This window comes from Hemiscyllium ocellatum, chromosome 1, assembly GCF_020745735.1.
Source record: "Hemiscyllium ocellatum isolate sHemOce1 chromosome 1, sHemOce1.pat.X.cur, whole genome shotgun sequence".
Lineage (NCBI taxonomy): Eukaryota > Metazoa > Chordata > Chondrichthyes > Orectolobiformes > Hemiscylliidae > Hemiscyllium > Hemiscyllium ocellatum.
The window spans coordinates 49,192,798-49,215,364 of record NC_083401.1 but is presented as its reverse complement, the minus strand read 5'-3'; the positions used below and the strand labels follow the sequence as shown (position 1 = coordinate 49,215,364).

The 22,567-nt window shown below is 41.8% G+C and overlaps 1 protein-coding gene across 4 annotated transcripts in view; it reads right to left on the bottom strand.

Annotated features, from left to right (window-relative positions):
* Positions 1-22,567, bottom strand: part of znf532 (zinc finger protein 532) — a 155,909-nt gene that overhangs the window by 79,389 nt on the left and 53,953 nt on the right. For all 4 annotated transcript variants that reach the window (XM_060853227.1, XM_060853134.1, XM_060853316.1 and 1 more), the window contains 2 exons: positions 7,334-7,512; positions 5,739-5,915 (listed from right to left, as the gene is read on the bottom strand). In XM_060853227.1, coding sequence (XP_060709210.1) covers positions 5,739-5,915; positions 7,334-7,512 — 356 coding nt within the window. The remainder of the gene's footprint in view (positions 1-5,738; positions 5,916-7,333; positions 7,513-22,567) is intronic.

Sequence of the window (22,567 nt, the reverse complement as noted above, 5' to 3'; positions counted from 1 at the left end):
CATTATTCTCACCAGCTTAGGGGTAGGAAAGATGTGCATAGACCACCTGTATGAAAAATGCACCATCGATTCAGTTTAGAAGTAAATTTTTGGTTTTCAGTGCTCAAAAACACAAGTATTGCTTTATTCCTTCAAATCAAATTATTGGTGTAGACAGTGATAGGAGCTTGGCAAACTATTTTACACCTCTCCCAATTTTTACTTGCATTTGAATTTGCTCACACATTTCACTTTAGCACATAAAATCAATATATACCCAAATCAATCTCTTTTCAGGAGCACTAGCAAGTATCATTTTCATTTGGCTTCTAGCAGTAAAAATTCCTGGAAGAATAATGTTATTGGTTAAAAGACAGCAGATATTCATGATATTCAGGTAAAATATTTATTTTAAATTAGCAAATATTCCACAAGTCAGAATATCAACTCAAGTCTTAAATCAGAGACTGAGAAGAGATGCTTCACTCAAGGGTGACAGAGAGGGAACAATACAATCCCACTATTTTGGACACTTATGTATGACTGGTTTACAGACAGCAGAAGCTTGGCTGTGGGCTGTCTGTCTCATTTGTCACTTAGAGAATGTGGCATTGGAGGAGAGAGAAAAAATCGTACTGGAGCTCACCAAGAATCTGACATGCATACTGAGGTTAAGGAAACACGTTCCTCATCATTTTAATTTCCTGAATTTCATGAATGTTCCCAGGTGTGGGGAAATTGTTAAAGTCTACAATCAATGATAGAGTAATCGAACACTGCAAAGTTTCAGTCAATCAGGGAGAGCATGGATTTATGACACATAGGTCATGCCTGACAAACCTCAATTAATTCTTTGAAGCAGTGACAGGGGAATGTCTATGGATGCTGGTTATATGGACTTTCAGAAGGTATTTGATGAAGTCCCACATATGAGACTGTTAACTAAAGTAGAAGACTACTGAGTCGAGAGCAAATTACTGACATGGCTCTGAAATTAGTTGAGTGGCAAGTGACAGAAAGTAGGGATAATGAGTAGGCAATCAAATTGGAACTGTGACCAGTTATGTCCCACAAGGGCTGTGTTAAGGTCTCAATAATTCACTAGTTTATTTATTTTAACACTAGTTATTTATCAATGATTTGGATAATGGCATGGGAAGTCATCTATCCAAATTTACTGATGGCACAAGTTAGGTGGCATTGTAGACAATGTAGATGATAACATAAAATTACAAAGTGATACTGACAGACTAAGTGAATAGGCAAACTGTGGCAGGTGGAGTTCAATGTAAGCAAGTGTGATGTTATCTATTTTGGAACATAAAAGGATTGGTCAAGATGCTTTCTAGGTGGTATGAAATTAAATACAGTGGATGTCCAAAGAGACTCATTTTGCTTGTATTTATTCATGGGAGGATGACATTGCTGGCTAGCCCAGCATTTATTGCCCATCCGAAAGGATAGTAAGAGTTAACCGTTTTACTATGGTTTTAGAGTCGTATGTGGTCCAGAGTAGGTAAGGATGGCAGTTTACTTCGCTAAAGGACACCAGTAAACCCGATAGGTTTTTCCTGACAATTGACGATAGTTTCATGGACATTATTAGACCCTTAATTCCATTTTATTATTGAATTTAACTTCCACCATCTGCCATGGCAGGATTCGAATCTAGGTGCCAGAACATTACCTGGGTCTCTGGATTAACAGCTCAGCGATAATACCAGTGGGCCATCACCTTCCAAAACAGATGCAGAAAATAACCAAGAAGACGAATGCAATGTTGGCCTTGACATCTAGAGGACTGGAGTACAAGGATGCAGACATTATGCTTCAGTTGCACAAAACCATAGTTAGACCCCAGTTGGAGTAGTTTGAACTAATTTGGGCACCATACCTTAGGAAGGATATATTGGCCTTGGAGGGTGTACAAAGCAGATTTACAAGTGTAATACCTGGACTTCACAGGTTAAGTTATGAGGAGAGATTACACAAATCAGGCCTGTTTTCTTTAATATTTCAAATGTTAAGGAGTAATCTAATTGAAGTCTTCCAGACATTAACAGGAAAAGACGGTAGATAATGATAAAATATTTCCAGTTGGAGACTCTACAACCAGCAGGGGATATCATTTAAGAATTAGGGCCAGGCCATTCAGGAGAAAATGGGGAAGCACTTCTATGTGCAAAGGGTGGTAGGTGTATCAAACTCTTTTCCACAAACAACAGTGGATGCCAGGATTCATTGTAAATTTTAAATCTGGATAGAATAAATTTGTGTTAAGCAAAGGTGTTAAGAGATGTGGGCCAGAGGCAGTTATCCAGAGTTGGGCCAAAGAGCAGCCATGATCTTATTGAATGCTGAAACAGGCTCGAGGAACTAAATGGACTTCTCCTGTTTATATATTTCTATCTCAGCTTCAACTCCAATTTTCTGCCCACTCCCCATCTCACTTCAACTTGTTACCAATGTAAAATCTGTCTCGTCTCTTCCGGGAAGTTTATTCGGTGTCCTGATATCCAACAAGTTCCAGGATAATGAATTCCACTGACTTTGAACACAGAAACCATCTTTTTTTACGTTTGGTGGGGACAAGGTTTGGTCACATTTTGAGGAAGTGTGGTTCATGTGAGCATATATAAAATTTCAGCTTACTTCAGTCAGATCTGACTTTTGAAAGGATGGAATGAGAATTTACAACTTGTGTATTTTAGACATACTAGAATGTCTTAGGCTGCTAACTTTAACTAACTTTTTGAGAGTTACAGTTACGAGTGTGGATAGACCTAAGGACATATTTGGAGAAGGAATGTGCCCTTAGGAGGATGAAAAGTGCCCATAGAGATTGTTAAAAGTAGACATAAATATATATAAATTAATCTGAACTATCAAAGATTTTTAATTTCCTGGTTTTTAAAGTTTTGAAAAAAAACATGTCTGTAGTATTAAAAACAGTAGTGCTTGGTATTTCACTCTGTCAGTTGGCAAAGCCTGAGGACTTACATTATGGGATTTGTGCTGCATGCCTGATTTCATAACCTGTAATTGTCACAGTGAGGTGCCAATTGGTTCTGTTTGGTTGACAGCAGTAATTCCTTATGATGTCTTAATGTATGGTTATGAATACCAATAGTCGCTTTCATAAGAAATGAAGTCTTGAAGGAAGTGAAATATAGCAAAAGAGTTTTTATTAATATAATGACTTTTTGAATTTATCAAAATTTACTCAGCATGGTGGATACTTAAGTTGTCACGAAGAGTATAGGGCAAACGGTGATGGGCAGAGGGCTTGTAATGACATGACTTGGCACTAAATTGGCTCGGGGCAGTAATGGTGGGTATGAAAGGAGGGGCATATGTTGGCATTGGGGTTCTGAGGTGGTATTGAAGCTGGATAGTGGATCATGGCATGAAATGGGGATATGAGGGACCAAGAGGGAGCATAGGTTGGTATGGATGAGAAATGAGGAGTGTGTGTAGGGTGATGGCTTGAATTTCTTTTGTTTCTTTTCAGCTGCTTTGACAAAGTCCCAGATCACAGTCCACCTACAGCCCCAACAGCTTCCTCCAAACTCTTTGTGGGGCAATGGCTCCAGCTCCAGTTTTATTATATTTATTTGTGGGATGTTGGTGTCACTGGCTGGGCTACATTTCTTGCCCAACCCTAATTACCCAGAGAGCAGACAAGAGTAAACAATGTTGCTGTGGATCTGGAGTCACCTGAAGGCAGATTTGGTAAAAATGGTAGATTTCCTTCCCAAGAGGGCATTGCTCAGCCAGATTAATTTTATGAAAAACAACAGCAACTGCATGGTCAATATTGGGCTTTCTTTTTAATCCTAGATTTTTGTTGAATTCACATTGTATGATCTTCCATGGTGGAAATTGACTCGTATTCTCAGAATGCTTACTTGGGCCTCTGGATTACTTGCCCAGTGAAATTGCCACCGCCTCCCCTGTTAACACCAATAGGCTGAGAAGTGGCAGATGGAGTTTAATTCAGATAAATGTGAGGTGCTGCATTTTGGGAAAGCAAATCTTAGCAGGACTTATACACTTAATGGTAAGGTCCGAGGGAGTGTTGCTGAACAAAGAGACCTTGGAGTGCAGGTTCATAGCTCCTTGGAAGTGGAGTCGCAGGTAGAAATGATAGAGGAGAAGGCGTTTGGTATGCTTTCCTTTATCGATCAGAGTATTGAGTACAGGAGTTGGGAAGTCATGTTGCGACTGTACAGGACATTGGTTAGGCCACTGTTAGAATATTGGTCTCCTTCCTATCGGAAAGATTTATGAAACTTGAAAGGGTTCAGAAAAGATTTACAAGGATGTTGCCAGGGTTGGAGGATTTGAGCTATAGGGAGAGGCTGAACAGGCTGGGGCTGTTGTCCCTGGAGTGTCGGAGGCTGAGGGGTGACCTTATAGAGGTGTACTAAATTATGAGGGGCATGGATAGGATAAATAGGCAAAGTCTTTTCCCTGGGGCTGGGGAGTCCAGATCTAGGGGACAAAGGTTTAGGGTGAGAGGGGAAAGAAATAAAAGTGACCTACGGGGCAACGTTTTCACGCAGAGGGTGGTACGTGTATGGAATGACCTGCCAGAGAATGTGATGGAGGCTGGCACAATTGCAACATTTAAGAGGCATTTGGATGGGTATATGAATAGGAAGGGTTTGGAGGGATCTGGGCCAGGTACTGGCAGGTGGGACTAGATTGGGTTGGGATATCTGGTCGGCATGGACCGAAGAGCGTATTTCCATGTTGTACACCTCTATGACTCTATGACCTATCTGCTCAGACTGAAATCTAACTGTACACAATCTCTTTCAGGTGGTACAGCTGGCAACGTTGCCAACTCTGTGCTCCTGTTTCAGGGCTGAAAATAGCTGGAATCTTCCATTTGTGGCATGGCTCTTGCCTGCCAGCTAGAAAGTGGGTGAGAGCCTTAGGGTTGCTCTCTCCAAAGGGAGGTCCAGTCAACTAATTCCAAGGACATCGGAGGGCCCTCCTTTGAATTTGACTTCCCTGGAACAGAAGTCCCACGTGCCAGAACCACTGGAAGTAGTGATTGTACGGGTGGCAGTGGAGGGGTCAGGAAGCTAAGGCAGGCATGACCCTCAGCTGGCAAACCCCTGCACAATATCCATGCCCTAATTGAGATCTCTGACCCCCAGTTCCCCAGTACTCCATCTGACAAGCAGCCTGCACAGGTTTGCCTCTGTGAGCTGGATAATCCTAGAGGTGATGGGCTAAGGCCCTTAAACAATTCTTTATTGGCCGCTAAGCACAACAATCAGTAGCATGGAAAGGTCAACTAGAAGCCTGCCCAACCAGAACTTAATATTGGCAGGAGTGGGAAAGCAGCAGGGATTGAGTACATTACCATTTGCCCTGATGAAGCATCCTACTCACCTCTACCACTATCACATCTGGCAGCATAACATTCCACCCAATGTGTTAGCTTCTCCCTGTGTGCTAAGGAAACTAATCTTAGTCTACTCCAGTGCCACATTCCCTAAATGAGGCAAGCGCCAAGCAGCCTATAGCCAAGCTCTTGCTGCGCAGAGGAAAACTGCTGATTAAGTTCATCTGGAATTGACCTAAGGCACAGCCCCACTGGAATCTGAATTGAGATTGTTTCAACTCTGTTCACAAAGGACAGAGTTATAACAGCAATACGATTTTACATTACAGAAGTGCTGTGTCACAGTAAAAAAGTATATTTTAAAAAATAATTTCATAGCAAGCATGCTTACAGAACTTACTTAGCTTCTCCTATTTTGATGCCTGGGTGCTGTGTGTAGGCGTGTGAATGAGTACTCGGTGCCGACTTGAAAGCCATGGGGCAGATAGGACATTTGTAGAAGATCTCGCAATGAGCACCTTGGATATGAGATTTCAGGGCAGCTAGGTCAGCATAGACAACACCACAATGTATACAACTGCAAGAAGAAAACAATCACAAATGAAATACGTAGAATAGCTGAACAGTAATATTTCGTACATAAAGAGATCAGCATTTAATTTTCCCAACACTTACTTTTGTTGCTAGAGGTATGAGTCTAAGCTATTTCTCTTATGGATTAGGATCACTACCTGTGCTGACCACCCCCTATCCTGTTTTCTCCTATGTACAAACAAACAAATTAGAAACAAAAGTTGGGCCTTTCATCCCTCAAACCTGCTCTGTAATTAGATAAGATCATCGCTAAAGTGATTGTAACTTCAACCCACTTTCCTAGCTTTCCCTGATAACTTATGAAGCCCTTACAAATCCAAAATCTATTTTCCTTTGCCTTGAAATTATTCAATAACGCTGTCCCTTCTGATCTCAGGCAAGGGAATTCCACTGACTCATGACCCTTTAAGAGAATGAAATTCTCCTCATTTAATTCTTAAATAGGAAAACTCTTTTATTTAAACTATACCCTCCAATTCTGGTGTCTCCTGTGGTGAAAATATCATTTTGGCATCCATCCTGTCAAGCCCACTTGAGATCCCATACAAGAAGATCACCTCTCATTCTTCTAAATGACAATGAACACAGGCCCAAACTGTGCAATTTTTCCTCAGAAGATAACCTCACCCACATGCGAGGTATCAGTCAAATGAACCTTCTCTGATCTGCTTCAGATGCAATTCTGTCCTTTCTTAAATAATGAGACTAAAGCCATATACAGAACACGAGTTGTGGGCTTACCAATGCCTCAAACAACTCATCCCCACTTTTGTATTCCATTCCCCCTGCAGCAAAGATCAACATTCCATTTGCCTTCTAATCACTTATTGTATCCACATGGCAATCATTGCAAATCATGTGACAGGACACCTATATTTCCCCTGTAACTCAGGGCTCTGCAACCTCTCTCTCAATTTAAACAAAACTCTGCTTTTCCATCCATTCTTCAAAATGAACAGGTTCAGATTTTTCCACATTATGTTCTACCACATTTTTTCCCCAAACACTTAACCAATCTATATTTATTTGCAGCATACCTGTAAACTCTTCAGAACTTTTAATCCTACCTATCTTTGTGTCCTCAGAACACTGAGGAAGCATTTTGATTCATCTTCCCAGCCATAATCAAAAATGAAAGAACATTCAAAACCAATTGTTATCCTACCTGTTTCAAATACAAATTCAAAGTCGCAGTGCATTTTGTGCAAGTTAGATGTTTTAGTTGGCTTTCTAATATTTTGGAGTGTACAACCAAATAGGAGTGATAGATTGGTGGACTGGATCCCAGTAGGATGGGCGAGATTGAAAGGAAGGAAATAAAAGTGAATCTCAACCCAAGATAGGTCAATATTTTAGAATCACAATAATAAACTAATAGAGTAACGCAAACATACAACTAACCGGTATCCCACTTTACGGGTGTAGTGCAGGCAATTCCTGGTGACATGGGTCTGAAAGTGCGAGGACCTGCATATCGCTCCACATTCCGGACATGTATATGGAGACTTGTGTTGATGTATTCTTAAGTGCGATGAGAAACTGCACTTGTTGGGAAGTAACATCTGGCATATGTGACACGTCTATATTGTAGATAACACACAAACATTTGTAATTAATAATACAGGACGTCCACCACACGACAGATCATCTTAAACTATCTGACAACAGTTTGCACCTATATATTATCCTTAGAGAAAAGCATCTCAGACTAATTAGATGCAAACCTAGGGGAGAGGATATTGGGATGGGTGGTCAAATGCTTGGCCAAGAAATAGGTTTTAAGGTGAGGAGGAGGAGGAACTTAAAAGAGCAGGGGCAAATAAGTTGAGGGTGGAAATACCAGAGGATACAGCAAAGAAGCTGGATGCCACAGCCTCCAGGAATGGAACAAACACAGGAGGAAAGTATGAGATTAGAACAAGAAGAGAGCTTTAAAGGAGAACATTGCAAAGCTTGGATAGATTATAGAAATAGACAGTTAAGGGATTTAAATACGTAAGTAAGATGTTTAAATATGAGGTTTGAGAGTGTGGGGGGGCATAAGGATTGCAAAGTGGGTCAGGAAAAGCAGTAGTTGTGCTTAAGCAGAACTTGATGTGATTTAAGAAATTAACAAGAGTTTTAGATGAGTGGAGTACAAGATGATGGGACGCTGAGTGATGGCAAAGGCATGAAAAGGAATTTTAGTAACTGGATGAGATAAAAGTGGACAATGTTAGAGGTTTAACTCGTCAGCATTTATGATAGTAGAGGAAATGGATCTGAATCTCAACTTAGGATGAATAAAATACTGAGGTTGCAAACAGCCTGGTTTACCCAAAAACTCTAGCTGGCAAATAGAATAGAATCTGTATCAAGGGGCAGAACTTGCGGCAAGTGTTGAAAATGATGGATTGGTCTTTCTAATGTTTAACTCAAGGAAATGGAGACTCATTCTGACAAGAAGCAATGGAGATGTCAACCAAAGATGGATGTCATTATTCTATATGTGGAAAGTAATTTCTTGTTAGATGAGGAATATGAGGAGACTAAAAGTGGACTCTTGAGCATTCTACTGTGCAGGAGTGAGAAGTCAAACCATTTCAGATTGCAGGTGTGTGAATTATGATAAGCTGTGAACTATTAGTTGTTGGTTCTGGTGCAGGTAGAGCCGAATCTATCAAATGATTGTAACAAGTAGTCTCATGCAAGTGCACTCAATCAAGGGCCAAAGTGAGCACAAGGCAAATACCAATGAATGTTAGCCTGGAGTTCAGGGGAGGTGGATACTGACTTTTCGGTCCTGAAAAGTGGCTGAGGAAGAGTGCCTAACCTGCAAGAGTGAAAGTAATGGGCTCCAAGATCATCTGAAAGCGGATTAGAAGCTTTGGTGTAGGAGGTAGAGAATGGGAGATGTTCTGTGCACACAGAGGGCCAATAAACCATCCAGATAGACCCTGCAAAGGCTTTGAATTAGCCAGCTGCTGCTCACAGTCAAACTCCAGTGCTGCAAGATATTCAGTGATGTCATGAGTGGCAAGGTTGATGAATCCATCTTGAAATGCCATATCCTAGCAACTGAACGATTAACCTCACATACTGCTCAGTTCACTAGACCCCATCACCAACAATCTCAATCACAGCTCATGTCTCATATTTGTAACCTTACTTTGCCCTGACACATTTTGCACTGCTACAAGTTTCTCACCTATGTCTCATAGCTTGCACATACAGCCAGTTATTCAATCTCAATAGTCACATCACCCAAGCGGGTGGGACTATACTCACTGAAATGCTTTCCTCTCTTTTGCATGACAAAGTATTGCAAAACTAGAGGGGGAAGGATCAAGCTAGGCCTAGCAGCATATGCCCATCACCAAGTAAGAAACAGTAACTGTAGGCACGAGAACAACCATCACAGAAGCTATAGCCTGTATTGGGTCTGAAATCATTGAGGCTGGCAGTAAGTTCATTTCTTCTTACCCTACTTTCCCAACTTCCCATACTCTCCCATGACTAGGTTCAGATGAAATAAGCATGCATCTCTTTGTTCCTTTCATCCACATGCTAAAATCTTACTCTTTTCAGGCAGTGGTGGAAGAGCAGAGAGACAGTGATAATAAGGAAAAATCATCACTAACTCTCAGTCTCTGGGCTCATGGGTGCGAGTGTGACAGTGCATATTTTACAGGACTGCATACAGGCTGGATCTACAGATGATAACACACTGAGGACAAATGGGTGGCAGGCAGCTGCCAGTTCATTGGAGAGCAAAGTTTGCCTTGATTTCTCCTCCAGTGGACTCTGATGGGGACTTTAATGGGATGGTTACCAAAAGAAGGTGGATGGATGTAAAGATTAAAGTGCCTGGCACGTTGGCAGGCCTTACAGAAAGCCTTCACAAATATCAAAACATGGAGCAGTTCAGAACCAAATGGCCATAGGACCTTATGGGAGGCATGGAGTCCATCGTCTCCATTAGGAAAGTGGCAGACAGCTCCAGCTAGAAAAACGGACAGACCCATTTGTGATGCATAGCTGCCATTGTGACACAATCCGAAATTATCGAATATCAGAGTGCTGCAATGGATGTTCAGACTGTAGTCGTACAAACTGGACTTGCTGCTACACAAGTCTAAACAGCTACCATTTTGGCTGCAGATATCAGTATTTGAAGAGGCCCAGTAATCTGCACTCCAGCACCATGTCCTGGGAGTGGTAGTCGTACTATGGAGCATGACCTTGTAGCCTTCCGTCCAGCATTGGTCCTTCCAATACAGCTACTTTGCCAGTTATAGAATCATCCAGCAGGGAAACAGATGCTTCGGCCCAACTCAGTGGACTTCAGTAAGACGTTCAACAAGGTTCCCCATGGGAGACTGCTTAACAAGGTTAGATCTCAAGGAATACAGGAAGAGCTAGACATTTGGATACAGAACTGGCTTGAAGGTAGAAGGTGGTGGTGGAGGGTTGTTTTTCAGACTGGAGGCCTGTGACTAGTGGAGTGCCACAAAGATCGGTGCGGGGTCCACTCCTTTTCATCATTTATATAAATGATTTGGATGTGAGCATAAGAGGTATAGTTAATAAGTTTGCAGATGGCAAAAAAATTGGAGGTGTAATGGACAGCGATGAAGGTTACCTCAGATTACAACGGGATCTTGATCAGAAGGGCCAATGGGCTGAGGAGTGGCAGATGGAGTTTAATTGAGATAAATGTGAGGTGTTACATTTTGGGAAAGCAAATCTTAGCAGGACTTATACACTTAATGGTAAGGTCCTAGGGAGTGTTGCGGAACAAAGAGACCTTGGAATGCAGGTTCATAGCTCCTTGAAAGTAGAGTTGCAGGTAGATAGGATAGTGAAGGCGGCGTTTGGTATGCTTTCCTTTATTGGTCAGAATACGGAGTATAGGAGTTGGGAGGTCATGTTGCAGCTGTACAGGACATTGGTTAGGCCATTTTTGGAATATTGCGTGCAATTCTGGTTTTCTTCCTATTGGAAAGATGTTGTGAAACTTGAAAGGGTTCAGAAAAGATTTGCAAGGATGTTGCCAGGATTGGAGGATTTGAGCTATAGGGAGAGGCTGAATAGGCTAGGACTGTTTTCCCTGGAGTGTCAGAGGCTAAGGGGTGACTTTATCAAGGTTTATAAAATCATGAGGGGCATGGATAAGATAAATAGGCAAAGTCTTTTCCCTGGGGTCGGGAAGTCCAGAACTACAGGGCATAGGTTTAGGGTGAGAGGGGCAAGATATAAAAGAGACCCAAGGGGCAACATTTTCATGCAAAGGGTGGTGCGGGTATGGAATGAACTGCCAGAGGAAGTGGTGGAGGCTGGTACAGTTACAGCATTTACAAGGTGTCTGAATAGGAAGGGTTTAGAGGGATATGGGCCAAGTGCTGGCAGGTGGGACTAGATTGGGTTGGGATATCTGGTCGACATGGACGAGTTCGACAGAAAGGTCTGTTTCCGAGCTGTACATCTCTAGGACTCTATAACTCAACTACACTGACCAGACATTCCCATCTGAACTAGTCCCATTTACCAGCATTTGGCCCATATCCCCTTAAACCATTCCTATTCACATAGCCATCCAGATGCCTTTTAAATGTAAATGTACCAGCCACCACGAGTGCCTCTGGCAGCTCATTCCATACACACACTTCACCCTCTGCATGAAAAGGTTTTCTTCAGGTCCTTTTTAAATCTTTCCCCTCTCACGTTAAACCTATGCCCTCTAGTGTTGGGCTCCCCCATCCTAGGAAAAAAAGACATTGGCTATTCACTCTATCCATACCCCTCATGATTTTATAAATCTTTATAAGGCCAACCCTCAGTCTACAATGCCCCAGAAAAAAAGTCCCAGCCTATTCAGTCTCTCCCTATAGCTCAAACCCGTCAGTCCTGACAACAGCCTTGTCAATCTTTTCCGCACCCTCTATAGAGGGGCGACCAGAATTGTATGCAGTATTCTAAAAGTGGCCTCACCAATGTGCTGTAGAGCCATAACATAATGTCCCAACTCTGATACTCAAAGTTCTGACCAATGAAAGCAAGCATGCCAAACTCCTTCTTCACCACCTTGTCTATCTACGACTCCTCTTTCAAGGAACTGTGCACATTCACCCGTCGGTCTCCTTGTTCAGCAACACTCCCCAGGGCACTGTCTTTAATTGTGTAGGTCCTGCCTTGATTTGCCTTACCAAAAAGCAATATCTTGCATTTCTGCCACTCCTTGGACTATTAGCCAATCTGATCACAGTCCCATTTCACTGAGATAATCTTCTTCACTGTCCACTACACCAGCTACTCTGGTGTCATCTACAAACTTACAGACCACTCATATATTCACATCTAAATCATTGATAAGAATGTCAAAAAGCAGTGGACCCAGCACCAATCCCAAGGCACATTGCTGGTCACAGAACTCCAGTCCAGAAAGCTGTCCTCTACCACCTCCCTCTGTCTCGTACCTTCAAGCCAATTTGTAGTGGTCTGTAATGGCCATGCCAGGTGAATGCAAACAGCTCTGAATCACTCCCCCTGGATCCCATGAGATCTAATCTTACTCACCAGTTGCGGTTTCTGGATTAGTGGTGCTGGAAGAGCACAGCAGTTCAGACAGCATCCGAGGAGCAGTAAAATTGACGTTTCAGGCAAAAGCCCTTCATCAGGAATAAAGGCAGAGAGCTTGAAGGGTGGAGAGATAAGCTAGAGGAGGGTGGGGATGGGGAGAAAGTTGCATAGACTACAATAGGTGAGTGGGGGAGGGGATGAAGGTGATAGGACAGGGAGGAGGGTGGAGTGGATAGGTGGACAAGAAGATAGGCAGGTAGGACAAGTCATGGGGACAGTGCTGAGCTGGGAATTTGGAAATAGGGTGAGGTGGGGGAAGACGAAATGAGGAAACTGTTGAAGTCCACATTGATGCCCTGGGGTTGAAGTGTTCCCAGGCGGAAGATGAGGCGTTCTTCCTCCAGGCGTCTGGTGGTGAGGGAGCAGCGGTGAAGGAGGCCAAGGACCTCCACGTCCTCGGCAGAGTGGGAGGGGGAGTTGAAATGTTGGGCCACAGGGCGATGTGGTTGATTGGTGCGGGTGTCCCGGAGATGTTCCCTAAAGCACTCTGCTAGGAGGCATCCAGTCTCCCCAATGTAGAGGAGACCACATCGGGAGCAACGCATGAGGGAGCGGCGGTGAAGGAGGCCCAGGACCTCCATGTCCTCGGCAGAGTGGGAGGGGGAGTTGAAATGTTGGGCCACATTTGTTGCTCCCAATGCAGTCTCCTCTACATTGGGGAGACTGGGCGCCTCCTAGCAGAACGCTTTAGGGAACATCTCTGGGACACCCGCACCAATCAACCACACCGCCCCGTGGCCCAACATTTCAACTCCCCCTCCCACTCTGCCGAGGACGTGGAGGTCCTGGGCCTCCTTCACCACCGCTTCCTCACCACCAGACGCCTGGAGGAAGAACGCCTCATCTTCCGCCTCGGAACACTTCAACCCCAGGGCATCAATTTGGACTTCAACAGTTTCCTCATTTCCCCTTCCCCCACCTCACCCTATTTCCAAATTTCCAGCTCAGCACTGTCCCCATGACTTGTCCTACCTGCCTATCTTCTTGTCCACCTATCCACTCCACCCTCCTCCCTGACCTATCACCTTCATCCCCTCCCCCACTCACCTATTGTAGTCTATGCAACTTTCTCCCCACCCCCACCCTCCTCTAGCTTATCTCTCCACCCTTCAGGCTCTCTGCCTTTATACCTGCTGAAGGGCTTTTGCCCGAAACGTCAATTTTACTGCTCCTTGGATGCTGCCTGAATTGCTTTGCTCTTCCAGCACCACTAATCCAGAATCTGGTTTCCAGCATCTGCAGTCATTGTTATTACCTAGTTGCTGTTTCTGGTCAGCTAGTCCAAACTGCTGATGCCCATATAACATAGTGTAATTTGATACCAGCCAGTCTTTCTAGCTTCAGAGCGGTTTGTAACTACATTGCAAGACCATCCATAACATGCTCCACTGAGAGACAGCAGCCTTACACCAAAAGCTCAGGTAGTATTGCATATACCTGATCATGGTACACAGAAGACAGGCAATAGGAACATACACAAGGATACCAACTTGACTGGATTGTAATATTGAGTGAATTCATTAATAAATTTGTTTTGGAATGTTTGATTTCTTCTCTCTTGTATTTCATTACTGACATGATTATTCCAAAAAAAGAAGATAGCAGTCAACAGTGCACATAGTAGTGTGATATTAAAGGGTTAATTTTCTTGGTTGACCTGCAAGAAATTGAATGGCCCGGGGACAGGGTGGGGTGTCTGTGATCCACAGATAGGATGTAAGTGAATTTACATTCCCATCCCTTACCATTCAGAGCCTTTTACATGGCCATCTACTGCTAATCAGAGATAATTTACATTGTCATCACCTCCCATTCAGAAATCAAAAAGAACATTACAGTTAGAACTCTGACCACATCCTATAGTTACAAAATAAATGATTCACAACAGATTTGACCATTAAGGGATGACTTACATTACATTGTTTCTGAAGATGATGTGGTCACTGCATTGTGTCGAGTGACATGTGACTGTGGGGGGGTGACTGTGGGTTGTCTTGTGGGCATTACTGACTGTGATGTAGATTTTGTACAAAGGAAGAACTTTGTTTGGGGACACCTCTCGACACGCTTCGCAAGCATGGTGAAGAATGTTAAGAGTTTCTTCTAAGTTTGTACTGTACTGTGCTTAATAAAAAATTTGCTTGTTGTTCATAGAAGTTGGCATTTTGCAGTTGCACCAAGAGTGGAAAAAAGAACTTAATAGTAGAAAACTCCCAAAGTATTGGACTGGTTTTAAATTAAAAGTCTCAGGTGGAACATCGTAGCAATGAATCATAGAACTTTGCTGTTGAGCAACAAGAGAACATCGACAGTAACAGAAGGATGGCAAGATATGGGCCTGTTATTGAGTGGTGAAGGACATTCACTGATGGTGAAGTCAGATGAGTCTACCAGAGATAGAGCAGACAGAAAGGGTTACCTACTCCTGTATCTTTTCTTCTCCACAGTAGCTGCTCATCACATAACTGTTGATAGGAGATGAGAGCCCATTACAATGAAGTTTTACGGCATGCAGCAGACCATCACAAGCCTTGGCATGCATTTTGTCAAATATTTGCCAATATGTAAGGCTACTCCAGAGCAGTCCAGGCAGAAGGAGTTAGTAGAAATCAAATCAGCAGCTACTCTGCAAATAGCTGCTAATCATTTTACATAGTGCTGATACGATGATAATTCCTTCTGCTGAATGAATGTTCTATTGCCTGGGGTTAAGAAAGGATGTTTGTTCATCAGCAAGGTTCTGTGATTCATTGCTCTGATGTTCCATTTGAGATTTCTGATCTAAACTTAGTCCACTACTTTGGAAGTTTTCCACTATGTGAACTATGGAATGCAATCTCAATTCTTTTTGGAGTAATCTTGCTTGTCAGATACACACTACAATGACTGTGAATATTTGCTCAGGCAATTTGAATGGTCAACTGCTTATACTATTCATTTTTGCAATTGACATTAACATAGTTTAATATACAACTTACACATGAAGCTATATGGGCAGCATGGTGGCTCAGAGGTTAGCACTGCTGCCTCACAGCACCAGGGCAACTGTCTGCATGGAGTTTGCACATTCTCCCCATGTCTGCATGTGTTTCCTCCCACAATACAAAGACATACAGATTAGGTGGTTTTGCAATGGAAAATGCAGGGTCACGGGGCAGGGTGGGATGCTCTTCGAAGGCTTGGTATGGACACCAAGGGCCAAATGGCCTGATTCTGCACTGTTGGGATTCTATACATCAAATATTCCTCCTGATCAATTACAGGAAACATTTGTAAGTTAAACTATATTAACATGAATTTGACATTGAGGAAGGGTAACTAAACCCAGAATGTTAACTCTGATTTATCTTCACAGACACTGCCAGACCTGCTGAGCTATTCCATAAATTTCTGTTTTTGTTATGATTTTGACATGTTTGGTTAATTTGCGAGTAGGTGACACAGTTTAAATAGATAAGTAATATATGATTTCAGGAATCAATGTTTGAAAATTTTACAAGTTAATTACTTCACTCCAGGGGAAAAGTGGCCCTTTTCTAAAAGAATTTAATATAAAGGTTTTTAGTAGCATGTGTCATTGCCATTCTCAAGTTGCCACTGAGATATTTGTGAAAATGTCTTTAAGTTAACTGAATATTAATCTCACCTCCCTTTTAAAAAGCAATGGAGCTCAATTTGTTTCGGCCACGTGATGGTAAAATTGAAACTGAAGCTTTAGACTATAATGATCCAAGCCCCTTTTCTGTAACCAAATCATGAAACCTTTAATTTCTGCTCTCACAGATTACCCACTGTTTCCTCTTCTCTCCCTGCACTTCTTCCTATGTGTTATTTGTCGATTATTATTTCCTTTCCGATTCCAATTCGATCATGGGATTCGTGTCATAAAACACAATAAAAATGCACAATCGGTAAACCTTATTGCATACATAAAGCCTCTATTTAAGAAGCAAAACATGAAACCCATCAAGGCCCATTTGATTATTTCATTTAGCTCCAAGCTTATCTATTGTATTCTTATGTCCAATTCTTCAGCCATTGCCAAATTAGTCACATGATGTTAACGTAGATGTGATTGATTGCATTTCTAAATTGTAAAATGTGTAGCAGCTATCATTGTTTGACTTGCAACTGCAACACTCAATGACTGGATACGTTAGTTTTTGTACGTATTTGTTAATAGTATGGTGAGGCAAAAACCAGAGATTGAGAAGTTCTTTTTAAAATCAGTTTTAGATGCTTTACTTCCATGGTCACTGAGGTAATATTAGAATTTAGTTAAGAAGCTACATACATGAAGTAAATTTATCTGGATTTTGTGTTTGCTGGGTGCATGCTTTAAATTAATTTTACTAAGATTAGTGCATATAGCTAAAGCAGTACTAATGTAGCTACACCTTCAATTAGTCAGTGATTTCTATTGAACAAGATCATTATGCCCACTGTTGTTTTTGTGAACTGTTCACGTCTTTTCTGACTTTTACATGAACCAGTATTCACCTGCTATGTCAACATTCAGATGACATTTAAGAACGGTTTGAATTTGGCACTTATGATTCAGTCTTAATTCTTTCACTATTTTGGAAACCTATCATGTAAAAATATCTTCCAATCATCCATTCAGCTTACACAGCATCCTTGAACTACCCCATATTATATGGATTTCTGAGGTTTGCTAAATACAGCTAGACAAAACTGTAAAGCCAGTTTATTTTCCTCACAAACTGATATTCCTGACTGCAGGGAGCATAGAAAAATGAAGTGATTTTTCTGACCTATCAAAGGTCAGCTGACATCCCACAATTGTCCATGGAAAGTTCACTGGTACAAATTCCAGGTAATGTTATAATCTAAACTCCACAGAATCAGTCAAATTGAACTTGAAAAGTTGACATTAGAAAACTGGCAACAGGCTCAGAATGATACAGATGGACTCGCTGGCCCACCAATGCTGGTCATTAATACATTGCCAGTTTTACACAAGACAGTTACTGAGCAGACCAAGCGCCTGCCTTTTCAAACATGCCAGATCTACTTACCAATTGGAATTGTATACTAGAACTAGTGGAATTGCACACCAGGTACTCACCTAACACAGTTTGATGGGTGATTGAACTGAGAGAGACTTGGGTAATGTAACAAGTTATCTTTGCAGAATCAGAAGGAACAGGCTGTGCATTTTTTAATCCCACAAAAATATTATTGGTCACAGTTTCTCCAGACTCCCATCCAATCACCCTTCATCCCAAACTTACTCTCCAGCATGAAAGGCAGCAGGTGGGCCTGATCCAATTTGGCAAGCTGCATCCAGCCTTCTATATACGGTTCACAGCTCAAGCATGAGGAATAGGAGCAGGCCATCCAGCCCCTAGAGCCTGCTCTACCATTCAATAGGATCATGGTTCATCAGACACTTCTCATGACCACTTTCCTGCCCTTTCCCCATAATCCTCGATGCCCCTTCTGATTAAGAATCTATCTATTTCAGCCTCAAGTATGAACAAGGACTCTGCCCTCACAGCTCTCTGTGACAATGAGTTACAAAGACTCAAAAGCCTCTGAGAGAAAACACATCTCAGTCTTAAATTGGCGCCCGTTTATTCTGAGAGTATGCCCCCTGGTCCTAGACTCACTCAAGGGGGCAAATATCTTCTCACCATTTCCCCTATCAAGCTCCTTAATAATCATCCAATGTGTTTCACTGAGCCAAAAACTCATATCCTAAGTCACATCAAGTCTCATTCATCTATTGCTCCTGCACTTTAAGCCCTACATTGTTTCTCAATCAAGCTTAAAAACGTTCTCTTTGTGTTTAAATTCTTCCATGGCTTTGTTGTTCCCCACCTCTAGAATCCCCCCACTTTCCTACAAACAAAGTGACTTTTTGAAAAGTGGATGTGGTCCAGTGTACACAGTTCTTTAAGTTTGTCACCTGACACCACAATTAATGCTAGCCATGTTACATTCTACCGTTCAGGCAGTTGAGACTCTCTGCACCATGCAGCTTAGCTGAAGCCTTGCTGCAAATTTCTCAGAACTCAGCAAACCTTCAATGCTGGCCTCTTCTGAGTCAATTCTTTCCTTTGCCAGGGACACATACATAGATAGGAAAAGCTTAGAGGGATATGGGCCAAAACAGGCAAATGGGACTAGTTCAGTTTAGGAAATCAGGTTGGCACGGACGAGTTTGACCCAAGTGTCTGTTTCTGTGCTGTATGACTCTCTGACTCTAAATGTGTCTGTGCTTTATGCTGCATTGATCTTACGATCTGGACATCTCTCAATAAACCTCCTCCATTTTTTGTTTACTCATTCTTCCACAAACCATTCTTTGAGGTCTGTCTCTGTGACTAAGTTTTGACTGAATGCTCCATAATTTCCCTTTTAGATCAACTGCCAAGTTTTATCTGACATTGTTTCTGTGAAGGTTTTCTTTTATTTTCAAGCTATTTTTAAGATTCAGTACAAACGTAAGTTATTGTTGGCGCTGCTTCTACTTAAACAGTGAAGAACCTCAACTGACTCCAGCTGTGCACCTCCAGAGTGCAGGAGAGCATGCCAGGAGCAACATCAGGAATACCTAATGAAGAAGTGTCAGTCTGGTGAAGCTACCAAACAGGGCTACTTCATACCAAACAGCATAAACAGCAAGTGTTAGACTGAGCTAAGCAATTCCATAGCCAACAGATCAGATCTAAGCTCTGCAGTCACATCCAATCGCGAATGGTGGTGGTCAATTAAACAACTCATTGGAGGAGGAGGAAGCTCCACATATATCCCCATCCTCAGTGATGGAACAGCCCAGCACATCAGTGCAAAAGATAAGGCTGCTGCATTCGCAATAATCTTCAGCCAAAAGTGCTGAGTGGATGATCCATCTCGGCCTTCTCTAGTAGTCCCCAGCATTACAGATACCAGACTTCAGCTAATTTGATTCACTCCATGTGATATCAAGAAACAGTTGGAGACATTGGATACTGCAAAGGTTATAGGCCCTTCTGGCAATATTACTGAAGACAACTGCTCCAGAACCTCCAGCTTCCCTCATCAAGCTCTTTCAGGACAGTTGTAACACTGGCCTCTACCCAACAATGTGGAAGATTACCCAGGTATGTACTGTGCAAAAAAAGCAGGACAAATCCAATTCAGCCAATCACTGCCCCATCAGCCTACTCTTGATCAGCAGTAAAGTGATGGAAGGTGTCATCAACAGTGCAACCAAGCAGCACCTGCTCAGCAATAACCTGCTCAGTGATGCCTAGTTTGGGTTCCCCTCAGCTTCTGACCTCATTACAGCCTTGGTTCAAACACAGACCAAAAGAGCTGAATTCCAGAGGTGAGGTGAGAGTGACAGATCTTGACATCAAGACTGCATTCAACCAAATGTGCATCAAGGAACCTGAGCAAAATGGGAAGACATAGGTATTGGGGGCAAACTCTCCAGTGGTTAAAGTCATGCCTGGCACATCTGAAGATGGTTGTGGTTATTGGAGGTCAGTTATCTCACCTCCAGGACAACGCTTCAAGAGTTCCACAAGTGAAAATAAACCTTTCCACCCTGCACCAGGCAGGCAGACAGTGCACTCAGAAGCATTGGTTGCTCACAATACAACCTCAGCACATGAAATATCATCACTGACAAACTGCACTTTGGATCGTCATTAAATTCACAGGTTAAAAAGCAGTTCCAGTAATCTGACAAAAAAAATGGAAGGCTAGTTTATGAGTCCCATACGTCTTGCGGGCTGTTTGCAATAGCCTTGTGCATCAGATATATTAAAATCCAGTTGTGGTATCTGGAGTTGACAAGAATCAGCAATTCGAACTGGAACTGCAGTAGCAACTGTTACCATGACAACACTGCACCAATCACAAAAGTAAACATTTACAAAAAGCATATCACACAGTTGCTAAGTGCACTACTCAGCATGCTAGAAAACAAAACAGAACATTTTACTTCATTCCACATTGCCAGATCCCAGCTGACTTTGGGATTAGCTTCCAATGTGTTAAACAAAGCTAGTGACAAGACTGGCAGAATATAAAGCTTCTCAACAGTAGGTTGTGGAAAAAAACCTGTTATTCTCCTGTCAGAATTATGAATGATTAGGAATGAGCAGAAGCCAAAGCTGAAGTAGTTTTTAAGATGTTACATTATGCTACTTTATAGCTTCATATTCTTTCCATCATTTCTAATTTCAAAATATTGCATCAATAAATAAACCACTGAGAACTGACCTAAGCTTAGATTGATTGCAAATTGGGAGTTCATTGTAATATCATAACAACAGAATAATACTAAGTATAATATTTCACAGCAGTGCACAATAATGGATTTTTTTTAGATAATCATTTGGTAATACAGAACTTGAGTATTGCTGAAAAAGGAATACTTTCTCAAAGCTTTTCATCTAACATTCATCAGGACAATTCACAAGAATGCCATTCATGGGGAAAGCATTGAAGTCACTTGCCAACCAAGTACATGTGCTGAGAGGATCATACAAATACTGGTGTTGCCCTTGAATTAGTATTCTTGAGATAAGTGTAAAATGAAATGCTTCAACAAAGTGTCTCATTTTCAGTGAAACAGTGCCAAACATAAGAAGGAACAATGAAGCTACTTCTACAGACTCGATGGTTCCAGAGGAGCAGTCAATAATGTGGACAAAAGAATCTAAAGGATCATCAATAATGTTACACAACAAACTTGAAGTATGGAGAATTGTGTAACAATTCAACTCCAGGGCTCCTCAGGAGCAGAACTCTGAAGAATAACACTGCACAAGTATGGAACCCTAGAGACATCCAGAGACAGACACTGTTGGTTGGAATCACAGCTAAATTCCACCATTAATCCTATAATAGCCAAGTTGGGTTGTGAGGCCTAGCTTACTTACTTGAGGATCCTTATTTTATTTAGTACATGCAATAGAGTTTAAATAATTGTTTAAGGCTGTGAGATTTCTTAGTAAGTAACCAAATTAAAGGCATCTGAGGGTACAGAACAGATATGGGAAAGATTTATGAAGCTGAGCTTATTCTTCTTCCCACAAAAAGGTGACAGGGAGAATTATTGGAGACATTCAAAGCTCGAAATATTTTGACGAAAGTAAGTGAGGTGAAACAGTGGACTGACAGCCAGAAGAAAGATTTAAGGCAATTGGTTATAAAAACTGTAAGAACAGGAGAGTTGTTACTTTTAAAACAAAGTGGTTCAAACTAGTGATTTTCAAACCTTTACATGTAAAAACAAAATCACATCAAAGACAGAACAGACCACCCATGGGATCCTGTCCTTTCACTTTCATTTGTAACCACTAAAAGAAATCATGAATTAATGAGAAGAATGTTGCTGCTTTTGATGAGGCACTGAGGAGGTGATATGTGGCTCCAAGTTAGTCTTATTGTCAGGCTCCAGGTTCAACCCATTCCTTGTGACTTTCAGCCTCAGAAGTGTTGAAACTTCAACCTCTCAGTTGAGTGTTGTAACAGTAATGTAAGCCTTGCTTATAAAACTATAACATGGTCGCACGTACATATGAAGACTCGTACTTGGGCTGGTTGTGTGGCCTCACATAGGGTCGAAGGTCGATTTTCTCACTGGGGCTCAACCGTGCCATTCTGGAGCAGTAAAAATGCATTTCGGACCTTTGAAGATTACCAGGAAGACTTTCACAGAAAAGCAATGGACCGGAGTTTCCAGTTTAGAGGATCATTTATCTAAACTAACTATGTATTTTAGCATGCTAAACAAATAGCATTGTAGATCTTTCACAGTCATCTGCAGTGAATAGTGATTCAGTTCTAGGCACTTTCTTATAAACTGAGAACAATAAGTACAAAAATCCTGCCCTCTTTTGAGCAACACAGCCATGTGACTTTTGTTCTCCAAATCTATGTTTTCAAAACGCTACCTGACATTCAAAAGTGTTGTTGCAGACAAAAAATGCAGGATTAAAATAAACTATTTTAATTGAGCTAGTATGAAGTCCCTTCTTCAAAACATTTGTCTGA